A 12,746-nucleotide genomic window follows, 5' to 3' on the forward strand; every position below is an offset into this window, starting at 1 on the left:
TTTACTTCCTCCTACTCCTTTTCGGGCATGAAGGTTTATTTCCCTTTGATTTGTTTAATGACTGTTTATTTGTATTCTTTTTTGATGTTTTGTGTAATTGTTTTTCTTTTTTATTCAATATGCTCGAAATAAAGATCAAAAGCAGTGTCTAGTCAGGATCAAATTCAAGACATCTATGAAGTTCAAAGTGTCATGAAAATTATGCAATTATAATAATATTATATCTGTATGTGGATTTTTCTTTTTCAGAATCAGAATCAGGTTTATTGGCCAAATATGAACATGCCAGACAGGAAATTTGACTCCGGTTATTTTGCTCACTGTACAGTAAATAGACAAATGTCTCTTATACATATATACAATTTTAAAAGTGAAATGTGAAATTGTGAAAAAAAATTATGAAATTATAATAATATTATATCTGTATGTGGATTTTTTTTTTCTCAAAAAGATGAAATCCACAAATCACTTTGCTTGTTTAAATATCTAGGCCATGGACAAAGCTCAAAGCCTGACAACATATTTGTGTATCAGATCTTTCCTTTCTCTTCTTCCCTTTACCCGTAATAATCTGGCAACCTCTTAGATTTATCTGGTGTCCCTGAACGTTTGCAAGTTGTACAAACTGGCTCCACCAGTAGCAACTGAAAAAGAAACAAGCTCTTTGTATGTCTTTGCTCCAGTATTAAATGCCATCCATGTCATTATACACCTGTCAGAGGCACCAAATCTATTTTCATTTCTGGTGCTACTTTTTTAATGTATTAAGATCATTTTACTCTTTTACAGTCTGCATACACATGAAACAAACTCAGCGGCCTCTCCACTGTTATTACTCCTAAGTTTTTTATCCTTCTTCCTACAATTGTTAAATTCACAGTGGACTGCACAAGAAATCCCTTCATTTCAAAGTGTAACAATACAGGTGCATGCAGTATCTAAACATAGCCCAGTGAGCAATGTTTAACCTGCTTTCCGCTTATCACCAAAACAGTCCAGAGCTCCGATATGAAAATGAGCAGCAGGAAAAAAGGGGAAGTAAGCAGAGCTGATTCCGCTCTGTGGGTGTGTTTTAACGTCTTGCCTCACAGACCAACATGCATTTTATGGAAAGCAAGCCACTGAGGCAAAGTGTCACGCCACAGCTTCAGGTCTCAGCATCTCCACTTGTTCATCTGATGCATGACTTTTTCAGGTGCTGGGTAAGTGTCAACACTCTCTGAATGCTGGCTTCGAGGTCAGGAGTCACTTTCTTTTACTCTTTGTTTGCAGGGGTAGAAAGTACAGTGGAAGCCTATTGATATGTTTCATTTGAAAGACTAACATCAAAAGTAGAAGTGAGCATTTTGTCAATTTGTGAAGGCACTTAAATGAAACCTGCCAATAATCAACAGAAAAAGAAATTCTAAAGAAAGTAGTTATTTATTTCAAGAGTCTTATGTCTGACTCTTCCATCTGCTGCAAGAATGTTGCTCGCGTTCTTGTCAGTACAGAGAATCTGTTGCATATTCATAAAACTGTGTTTGGCAACACTGATGTGGCCACACCATTACCTAATATTCAGATAACTGTTTCATATGATTCTAAACTTTAGAATGTATGCATTATCAATGTCTTAATGTATAGAGTTGATCTCGTGAAACCATGCACTTATGCATCTTGACATCTGGCATCCACACATCACATTGGCGTTGAGCGTGTGTGGTAAAATTAAGACACGTGGGAGCCTCTTTGTGGTTAGAAGAACCCCCATGTCTTTGAGCTACATGTTCTCATCATCTCTCGCTCATACAAGCACACACACAGACACACACACACGCACGCGCGCACACACACACTTTAATGCACACACTACTTATCTGCCAGGAAGCATCAGGAAAGACAGAATCTTGATAGGTTCCTGTTTGAGCAAGTCTTTTATGCCTGTTTATGTTTGCAGTGTCATACTTGGCAGATACCATGTGAGAGGCATATTTTGCACAAACATATACGTTGAGCAAGGAGTATTTGTCTATATCTGATATACTCAACTGCTGTGTGTACTGCTAAGTACATAGTTGTCACTATGTGAGGAAAAAGTCAAAAGTGAAGAAAACATCTCTTCCTAAAGTGTTATATGTAACGGAGTTGTACAGGGGAAAAGCAGACATATTGAGCATATGGGTATTGAACGTATATTTCAAATGTCCAAATTATAGAGAGGGACATTTTAAAGTGGCAATGTCTACTGCAAGTGCTGCAGAGTAGATAGTTTCTTCTCCCTTCATACTGCAACGCAGCACTGATGCAACTTCCCCATGAGTTTGTCTTTGTCAGCCACTGTGAGTCAACTCCCTTCAGAAAAGACCCCAAAAAAGTCTATCTGGTTGCCAATCTACATCCAGCTGGGGGAAAAAAATACAGTTCAGGTCAACAGGCTCCAAGGAATCCAGGCGTATACAGATAAACGAGACATTGGTCATTTGATTATAAGATTGATCAAATTACTGAAGTGAGAAAACATGTGTGTCAACACATGTGAATGAGTAAACAATGCTCCGCAGAATGGGGAACATCTCTGTCTGGTCATGGCGGGACAAACAAAGTTAACAGGTATTATTACTCTGTTGTTAAGAAATGTGACACTCTGAGTGAGCAGGGAGTGTCCAAAGTTTCGGGTAGAGTTGCATTTACAGTTCAGAAGAATGAAGGAAGTGTACGCCAGCTGAAAATAGGCTGAAGTGAAAAACACACACACACTCACACATCTGCTCGACACTGACTAACAAGGAGCGTTCTTCTGAGTGACACGGGGGCTTTTAACATTTGGACCATAGACGTCTGAGCACAGGGTCATGACGACGACTTCCAAACCTGGACCGAATGCACTTTAGAAAGTTGCCTTTCCGAGAGTTTCTCGCTTCTTGATGGAAATACAGGTCTTTGAACAGTTCTCGCTACAAAAACGGCTCGATTGATTTGGTCCGAGCTTCTTATCTGCGTCGCTTCAGTCAAAGTGGACGTAACCAGACCTTGTCCGGTCTCTTGGAGCGATCCATGCAATAACATTTTAACTTTGTGAGTTGTTCTCTTCTTGTATTCTCTGCTGAGTATGAATGAAACTTATTTGCACATCACTTGAAGAATTATATTTCATGTTATCACATTTCCTTTTTTTCAAAAAGCATGAAATGAGTTGTTTTCATGCTTTTGGTGGAACATCATCGACTCCCACCCATCCCTTATCTTCTCTGCTTCCCTCTGTTGAGCATATCTGAGGAAGATCCAGTCCCAGAAGTCATCGGGTGAAAGAAAGAAATATTATCTTTCGTTCCAGCTAACACATGAACACTTTTGTTTTTGTTTCTATAGTTTTGGAGGTGAAAGTTTCAGTGGTGAGGTGCTTTAAAGAGACTACAGTACACAACCATAAACCAGAATGAGGGCCTCTTTAATTTGCCTACATATCTTGTGACCGAGGTAAAAAGTAACAACGTGTATGAGTAAATGTGTGAAAGAGAATGGTGGCATTGTGAAGTCGAGGTGTTTCATGCAGAAGCTGCATAAACCCACCAATAACACAAATCTATGTGTTGATCCTCGATACGTTTCGTTATCTGGTTATTGTAATAACCAGGCTTAATCCCAGAATAGGATTTCAATCTGTCTTGAATAATATTCAACCTGTGGTTGCTTCTGTGCACTGCAGAGGAGCAAAGTTCACGATTATGGCACATTTATAAATCAGTCATGCCCCCAATCTTTGTTTTTTATGTGGTTTCCCCGCATAAAATGTGCATATAGGTCACAAAGATGATAACCACGATCTAATAACTGAGCAACAGGGGGAAATGTTGCTAGCGTGAGAAGCAGAGCTTATGCAAACTTTGGCTAATCACTAACTGATATGCGCTCATGTCGCGCGTCTGTTCATCTCTTTCCAGATCTATACGCTCATATGTTACTGTGGCATTGTCCTGATTCTATGAACAGCAGGTTGATAGTAATTTATTTCCCCTCAGGGCACTTTTAAAAGAAATGTCTGCACCAAGGAGTTAGGGCGATGTGCAACTAACCAAAAGTTTCGCTTTAATGCAAAGCACTAAGCGATTGTGGTTGAAACTATTAGTAAAGCGACACCTGTCAAAAGGTGAAAATGCAGCTTAGCTAGTCTGCCACAAATAAGGCTGCTGTGCTAAATGTTTTCACTCATGACTATTTTTCAGTGTCGATCAATCCGGACTAAATCATGTCAGACAACATCCTGGAAGAGCTCTTCATTAAAAGATCTCAGCAGAAGAAGAAAACATCTCCACTGAACTACAAGGAGAGGTGGTTCGTCCTCACTCAGGAAAAGATCTCATACTATGATTATGATTTGGACAAAGGGGTACGTACATTCAACTGCAAACAGGCTTTTACTTTCTTTCTTTTTTTTTCAAACAGGACTGCATTTGTTTCAAATGAACGTTAACCTCACATAGGCCTTTTTAATCGACAAGTTGCCTGACCATTTCCTCATTTGCTGAACAGAAGCGAAAGGGTTTAAGAGGGTCAGTTGATGTAGAGAAGATCAAGTGTGTGGAGACGGTCCAGACGGAGCCCAACACCCCACAGGAGCGCCAGTATCCATTCCAGGTAGAGCCTTGACCCTCAACGTGCTTTTCTGACCGAGAAAAAAAAAGTCACAAAAACTCTTAAAGTCAATGACAAGGTTATAAACAGCTTCTCTGAATAGTTTCTAAGGCTCCCATTTGTTGAAATTCAGCATGCACGTATGCACCAAATTCTGCTTTGACTGCAACTTCCTCTCTAGTGTTCATCCAGAAGATGAAGAGAGTCCGCGAGTCGGTATCACTGAATAACATACGTTTTCTTCCAAACTGTAAAACAACAAGGAAGCATTGGAGAGTTTCCGCATTTAAATGTCAGCTTATGATAAATAAACTCTGCACATGCTACAAGGTGCGCCATATTGTGTGCACTTTTTTCCACTAAAGCTCAAAAAGTTAAAAATGTGAAAGTCCATTGTCAAGAAGTGAAACCGTCTCAGATGAACCAGGGGCTTTCAGGGAGAGCGCAGGTGTTGTCATTGTCATGAACTTTAAGTAGGAGAAGCAAGGTACCGTTAACCACCACCAAAAGCCAGAACAAGAGTTTATGTCTTGAATATCACTGAGTGCATTTGAAACAATATATTGAGGAATCATATGCCTGTGGATTGTGTCACAGATCATTTATGACGAGGGACCATTATACATCTTTGCAAAGAGTGAAGATGTTCGGGCCCTCTGGATAAAGACGCTCAAAGAGTGTAAGTGTGTGCTTATACTGCTTCACACAAGTATCTTTTATTTTTCAGTATCTCTTAGTCTTTATTATCCACATCCATCAGTGTGCACAACAGATGATCTGCATGCCTATGCAAATGCAAATGTTGATTTAATGTAAATGTTGTGGACGTGTGCATCCGTTCTTGTGGACAGTGGTGCGCTTCAACAAAGACCTGATGCAGAAGTATCATCCTTGTTTCTGGCATGATGGGATGTGGCTGTGCTGCCAGCAGGAAGTTAAACTAGCCATGGGTTGCAAAGTCCTGGATACAAAGAATGGTGAGAAAGAGGCTTCCTTCATATCAAAATCAGACACTTTCAACTATTAAGTAACATAATAATCAACTCGCATTTAAATAATATCATTGATAGGTTTTAAATCTACACAATCAAGCCGGAGGGCATCCAGGAAACCGCTTCCTCCAACACCAGTAGAGGTATTTTGGTTTCATTCTGACAAAACTAGAGACTAATTTGTTCTATATTACATGTGTAATTTGATGTAGTTTCAGGAAAAGCAAGGTCGTCCTTTACCTCCGCAGCCTCCTGAGCCGCCGGCGCCCTCCGCCAGCATGACTGTCATAGCTGAGTATAGTTACACGGCCATGACGGACATGGACCTGGAGCTGAGGAAGGATGAGGAGTACACCATCCTGGAGAAGTCGGACCCCAACTGGTGGAAAGCCCGAGACAAATATGGGTGAGCGGTTCACAAAAGACACCAAAGCCAGCACATCAGAGGGCAGCGGATCAGTGCTGAGGATGTATAGTCCAGAACACACACAAATGTGGGAAAGAATGGCGTCAACAGGAAAGCAACAGCTCTTTACTCACGACATTTGACAAATTCACTGATCTGAGTGAAATATTCTCAAATAAATGCATAAAGAAATGAAGACCCTGTGCCATAGAATGAAGAAAATAACACTTTAGGGGCATGAATGATAAAGAAATGAATGAAAACGACAGTTCTTAACAGTTCTTACATTTCTGATAAGATGCTGCTGGTGTTTGTAATCACATGAGGTAGCATTGGATCAAAATTAAAAAAAAAAATGTTTATCCTCTTTACAGAAAAGAAGGCTATATACCAAGTAATTATGTTGTGGAAGCAGCAAGTGGGCTTGAAAGATTCAAGTGAGTATGTTGTGTCTAAACCAATGGACCAATGCCATGAATGATTATACATTTGTAGTTTATATGGAGGCAGACTTATTCTTTGTTTCTGGTCTTGATACATGTACAAATTGGTACATTAATAAAGGCTGCACTTATTTTCACAGTTGGTACAGCAAGAACATGAACCGCAGCCAAGCGGAGCAGCTGTTAAAGTCTGAGGTAAACCCAGCGACTAACATCCGCAACAAGCTTCTTCACATGTTTGAGCGCCTACAGATAACACAATTATAATGTCTGTACGAGAGACGGTTATCAAAAAATATCATTTCCTATTCTCAGAACAAAGATGGAGGTTTCTTGGTACGGGACTCGAGCAAGGCTGGGAAATACACGGTGTCTTTGCTGACGAAGGTTGGGGGGTGAGTAAACACTACAACCCTTTATACAGTTAATCCCCTGGCTCCAGTCATGTGTGAACATATGAAAAGAAGAACTGTGTGTAATGAAAGCGGAAACTGCAGGCCACAGAGGGAGAAAGATGTAAATTATTCATGCAAAACCTGGACTTATTTGTCTGCAGAAGTTTTTCACCTAAGACTGAGCCACACTGTGGATAACACTGAGGAAACATTGCGCATGCATAAGTGATAAATTACTAGCCCCTTTCACACAGCCAGTTCGAGGCGGGAACGTTGCGCCTTTAAGCCGCCTCGCTGTTCTGTGTGAAAGTCACGGAGGCGGAATGGGGGGGCCAAGTGGCCCCACCAATAAGCCGGCAGCGGAGGTAGTCACAGAGCCGAAACGGGGTCTGTGTGAATGACACAGCCGGCATGCCGGGGCCAGCCGGGGCCAGCGCTGACGCTGTCGTCACGCCTCTGATTGCGGAACGCCGGCATGCTGTGTGAATTTACAGACGGGAGCGGCGTTATGCCGGCGTTGTATGATTCTGTGTGAACCAACAAAGGCGGCGTATTGGCAGGACTTCTTTACACCAATATTGCGGAATCTCTGTGTGAAAGGGGCTACTGTTTCCTGCGTTGATGAAAACCTGTCAGCTAGACCTGCTGACAGCTACTATTTTTATTCTTTCTACAGGGAAACAGGTGGTAGCTGCAGACATTATAACATCTGTACTACCGCGCAGGGCCAGTTTTACCTGGCGGAGAAGCACCATTTCAACACTATCCCAGAGCTCATCAACTATCACCAGCACAACGCAGCAGGTTGGCGTCACAGCCTTCATTAGATGGAGATGCAACATTTTAGGCCAACACAGAGTAGGGTTAAAATAAGATGTGGTGAGAGTAACGGGAAAAGGGAAATTACTCAGCAGGGAGAACCCAGAGAAATATTAAGAAAAATTAACTTACCGCCCTGTTTCACATAGGTTTCAAATTAATTCAAATTTGTTTTGTCTCATTTTCCATATAATTTAGAGAGATTAATTAATTACAGCCAGAAATTATCTATATACAACCAAGAACAAAAGTCTCCAAACTTGCGAGACAAATGCTATTTGCAGCCCTCTGACACACCATCTGGATAATGCTGACATGCCAGTTGTGTAAAAAGATTTGCACATTAAAAGAACCACCAAAGGTAAAACAAAGGGCTAAAATGAGCCCAACAAAGTAAGACAAAGGTATTCCATGACAGATGGGGGCAGCGAATAAATTAAGGGTTTAGTTCCCAGGTCCTACTTGTACTGAAGTGTCCTCTGAACCTCTATGTCAGTCCACAATGGTCATCGCTTTATGATTGTGGGGGAGAAAAGTTCTCCATACTACATACAGACTGCAACTCTTATACTTATTCAAGTATAAGAGTTGAATAATAATAGATCAATTCAACAGATTAACTTTGAAGCATAGCAGAGTTGTGATTAAAATCTCCAGAGCTCGCCATGAATTCACTGGTGCAGGAAAAACAAGGATCCTCAGTGTCTCATCTTCAACTCGTCTGAATTTTAAAGTGTTATTATGTGAATCAGTTAGAGTTTAGAAAGATCGATTGGCTGAGTGGGCTGCTGCCACACAGTTCTCATGGATGTCTGCACTCATCACAACAGATTTTAAAAAGTACAAACAGAAATTTTCTTTGCAAAACAGCCCCCAAACCAGTGTATGAAAAAAGGTTTTTCTACCACCAAAGAAGAGAGAAAAAATAAATGATACCATAAAACCAGAGCTACTGAACATTAGTAAATGCTAATTAAAAGGAAGGAAAAACCTTTATAATTATTAACGCTTGTAAAGCTGATTTATTTTTTAACTTAAGATTTTAAGTCACTCTTCTGTTTGTTCTGATGTGAGCAACACTGTAAAACTGATGCATTAAAGTACAACCACACGTACATTTGTCGTCCTTCCTGTCAAAGATGTTGTTCAAATTAGGAAACGTGGCTTTGTTTTTGATTTCATTAGGTATGGTTAGCAGGCTGAAGTACATCGTGTCCAACCGGGCTCAACCTCCATCAACAGCAGGACTGGGCTATGGTGAGTGTCAGACTAGGATTATTCCTCACTTCGGATGTGTTCTTATCAGTCATCCTTTCTGCTAAATCACTTGTAACGAAATATCAGGACTCTTGTGGACACAATAGGTCATCTGACATTCATGACAGTTGCATCAGTCTTCAGTGAGAGGACCAACTTTTCCAGTCACTGTGGTCTCTGCTCATCCGTTCCCTCTCTTTTGACCCAGGTGTGTGGGAGATCGACCCCCGCTACCTCACCTTCATCAGGGAGCTGGGCACCGGTCAGTTCGGAGTGGTGAAGTACGGAAAGTGGCAGGGCCAGCACGACGTGGCCATCAAGATGATTAAAGAGGGCTCCATGTCTGAAGACGACTTCATCGAAGAAGCCAAGATCATGATGTAGGGACAATTCAACGCCAGCTGGTTCTAAAAACACGGGTTGTTTCCACAACTCCTTTGTGAAAAATCACATTACTTTCCTTCTGCTTAAACCAGGAAACTTCGCCATGAGAACTTGGTCCAGCTGTATGGCGTCTGCACTAAACAACGACCTATTTATATTGTGACGGAGTTCCTTGTGAACGGCTGCCTGTTGGGATACCTGAAGGAGGGCCTGACGCAGCACCCAACGCCTATCCAGCTGCTGGAGATGTGTAAAGATGTCTCTGAGGGCATGGCCTATCTCGAGTCCCAGCAATACATCCACAGAGACCTGGTAAGAGAACAAATCCTGCTTCATTAGGGCCCGAGCACTGACTGCGAAGGCCCTGTTGTATCTGTAGGAATTTTTCTCGTTTTTTTTTTTTTTTCCGATGAAATGAGGGCCTTTTTGCCCCCCTAAACGTGCCCCAAAAGTCAACAAATTTTGCACGCAAGCCAGGCCTGGTGAAAAATGTGGTATTTAATGGTTTGCATTTATGGGCGTGGCCTAATGGCTCAACAGCGCCCCCTAGAAAACTTTGTGCCTCAAGCCCCACAATACGGTTTGACGTACATGCACGAAAATCGGTACACACCTGTATCATGTCGCAACTTAAAGAAAAGTCTCTTGGCGCCATGGCAGAAACCGAACTGGAAGTCGGCCATTTTGAATTCATTGTGTAATTTTGGCGCAATTTATGCCATTTCTTCGGCCGTTAATGCGGCCCGAACCGTAACGTGCACCCAGGTGTGTTATACATCAAAATGTGCGTCTCGATCATGGATCTATAATATTAACGTCTCGATCCTGCGACGATGGGGATTACTTTTCTCAGTCAAAAGCGTTACCGTGGCGACGATAGACGCCAAAAAGCCCCCCCCCCCTTCATCTGATTGGTCGATATTTGATAGATCATATTTTCTGCAATAACTTTTGAATGGTTTGACATAAAGACTCGTGGGTGGTGTCATCGGACTCGGTTTTGAGTCCTTGAACATAATTGGTGCAAATTATCCCCGCCCCTTCATCTGATTGGTCGATATCTGATAGTTCCTACTTTCTGCCATAACTTTTGAGTGGTTTGATATAGAGAGTCGTGGCTGGTGTCAACCGCTAAATGTCCAGGCCTGAAAATTCTACATGCAAGTCATACAAGCTTCCACTGCAGCACGCCTGAACGTGCACAAGGGTGCGAGGGCCCATTCATCACTGCTTGCAGCTTTAATTTATCTTTAGTTTGGTATTACAAGATAACGGTAACTGTTCATTGATTATGCATGAATCAAGTGTGTTGTTTTATCAGGCTGCCAGGAACTGCTTAGTAGATGGAAATGGCACCGTCAAAGTGACTGACTTTGGCCTATCAAGGTAAAACATTTCACTGGTTACGATACGAGAGAGGGACACTGTTGATTCATGCAGTAACACCTTCAACTCTTCCTCTAATGCCCTCAGGTATGTTTTAGATGATGAGTACACAAGCTCGGCGGGCTCAAAGTTCCCAGTTCGCTGGTCGCCCCCTGAGGTCCTTCTGTACTGCAAATTCAGCAGCAAGTCTGACATCTGGGCATATGGTGAGAAGTTTATCACTTTTCATTTGTTCTCATTGACTGGGAAACCGTTTGTGTAATTCTGGGGAGTTGTAAGAGAGTACCTTAAGTTATGTCTTTGAAAATTATGATTTAGCATTTTTAATCATATTCTCTCTTGATCAGGGGTTCTAATGTGGGAGGTGTACACTTTGGGCCGGCTACCATATGAACGGCTCAATAACACGGAAATAGTGGATCAGGTTTCCCGGGGCCTTCGTCTCTACCGCCCCCAGTTGGCCAATGAGAAGGTCTACAGCATTATGTCAAGCTGCTGGCATGAGGTGGGTGTGCAGGTGATGGTGTAAGAAAAAGCTTTAAAAAAACAAACTCTTCTCACAGTTTTTTTGTTTGATTTATTTTCAGAAAGCAGATGAGAGACCCACCTTTCAAGAGCTGGCTCTGAATGTCCAGGATTTGCTTTATGAGCTCCAGTAGACCACAGAATAATCTAGCAACACAGACAAACGACAGAGAAGCGTCTCCACCACTCGCTGGAAAGTTAACAGTTAACAGTTAACAGCTTCAAGCCGGGGCTGAACAGGCATGCCAAAGTCCTCTGTAATGTGAATATGTGGAACATGAATGTCACTATGACTTATTTACTAGCTTTTACATCACATTAATAGAAGTACAGTCCGAGGGGTACAGCCCTTTATCATCCAGAATACGAACATTTTACTGACGACTGAGGTTTAAAATCTGTTCTGAGTATATTCTGTATATTATATTCTCTGGAATTATGGATTAATGTATACAACTTTATATGTGAAAACAAGCTTTGTAAGCTCATATGTATTGCACAAATAAAAGCCAAGTATGCCAGGCTTTGAAATGTCTAAAAAAAAAAAAAAAAAAAGATCGTGAAAAGATCATGTGTGTTTTAAATGCTGGCGGCTTGGTGGTTAGCACCATTGACTCACAGCGAGAGGGTTCCGTGTCTGGATTATGGCTGGGGCGTTTTGCTGTCATTTGCATGTTGTATGGTGCAGGCGTGGGTTTCCTACAGGTTCTGTGGCTTCCTCTCATGGTTAAAAAGCATGTATTGGGGATTCTGAGCTGTTCAGTGGAGTGAGTGTGGTTGTTTTGTCTAAACGTGGCCAAAGACGGCTTGGATACAAGGCAAGGCAAGTTTTTTTTATAGATAACAAATAAAATTAAATAAAATGATAAGAACAGTGCTAAAATAATAAAAAGCACAAGTGGTTAAAAAGTAAGGGCAGTATAGTACAGCAGGTAAATATTTAATTTAAGAGTACACTTCAGTAAACAGTAATGTTTTTAACCCTGATTTAAAGGATCTACAGTTGGAGCAGACCTCAGGTCTACAGGAAGTTTGTTCCACCGGTGAGGAGCAGAATAACTGAATGCTGCCTCACCTTGCTTGGTTCTGGTTCTGGAACCACAACAAACCAGATCCAGATGAACCTCAGGGGTCTGGGAGATTCATAGGAACTAACAGATCCAGCATGTATTTTGGTCCAAGACCATTCAGTGCTTTGTAGACCAGCAGTAAGATTTTAAACACTGGAAGCCAGTGTAGTGATTTCATGACCGGTGTAATGTGGTCCAGTTTCCTGGTGTTTGTTAGGACTCTGGTTTAAGAGAGTTTAAGGGAGTTTAGGAGAGTTTAAGAGAGTTTAAGATAGTTTAAGGGAGTTTAGGGGTGTTTAAGGGAGTTTAAGGGAGTTTAGGGGTGTTTAAGGGAGTTTAGGGGTGTTTAAAGGAGTTTAAGAGAGTTAAAGAGAGTTTAAGGGAGTTAAAGAGAGTTTAAGGGAGTTTAAGAGAGTTTACGGGAGTTTAAGGGAGTTTAAGGGGGTTTAGGGGGG

General features: G+C 41.6%; 1 protein-coding gene across 4 annotated transcripts; it reads left to right on the plus strand.

The window, feature by feature from the left end:
• The first annotated feature begins 1,092 nt into the window (after window positions 1-1,092).
• On the plus strand, window positions 1,093-11,741 carry btk (Bruton agammaglobulinemia tyrosine kinase). Of its 4 annotated transcripts, none has more exons than XM_061725713.1 (18): window positions 1,093-1,202; window positions 4,206-4,369; window positions 4,513-4,617; window positions 5,212-5,293; window positions 5,466-5,591; window positions 5,685-5,749; window positions 5,819-6,012; window positions 6,387-6,449; window positions 6,596-6,650; window positions 6,771-6,850; window positions 7,527-7,654; window positions 8,855-8,926; window positions 9,135-9,306; window positions 9,403-9,622; window positions 10,632-10,696; window positions 10,784-10,902; window positions 11,044-11,201; window positions 11,284-11,741. In XM_061725713.1, the coding sequence occupies exons 2-18, from the start codon at window positions 4,229-4,231 to the stop codon at window positions 11,353-11,355; spliced, it is 1,917 nt and encodes a 638-aa protein (XP_061581697.1). In that variant the 5' UTR covers window positions 1,093-1,202; window positions 4,206-4,228; the 3' UTR covers window positions 11,356-11,741. The 4 variants fall into 4 exon arrangements, with proteins under 4 accessions (XP_061581697.1, XP_061581696.1, XP_061581700.1 ...); XM_061725712.1 differs by lacking the exon at window positions 1,093-1,202 and adding an exon at window positions 2,736-3,057; XM_061725716.1 differs by lacking the exon at window positions 1,093-1,202 and adding an exon at window positions 2,736-3,057 and having other exon boundaries at window positions 5,855-6,012.
• Window positions 11,742-12,746: the final 1,005 nt, after the last annotated feature.

This window comes from Cololabis saira, chromosome 7 (genome assembly GCF_033807715.1).
Source record: "Cololabis saira isolate AMF1-May2022 chromosome 7, fColSai1.1, whole genome shotgun sequence".
Taxonomy (NCBI): domain Eukaryota; kingdom Metazoa; phylum Chordata; class Actinopteri; order Beloniformes; family Belonidae; genus Cololabis; species Cololabis saira.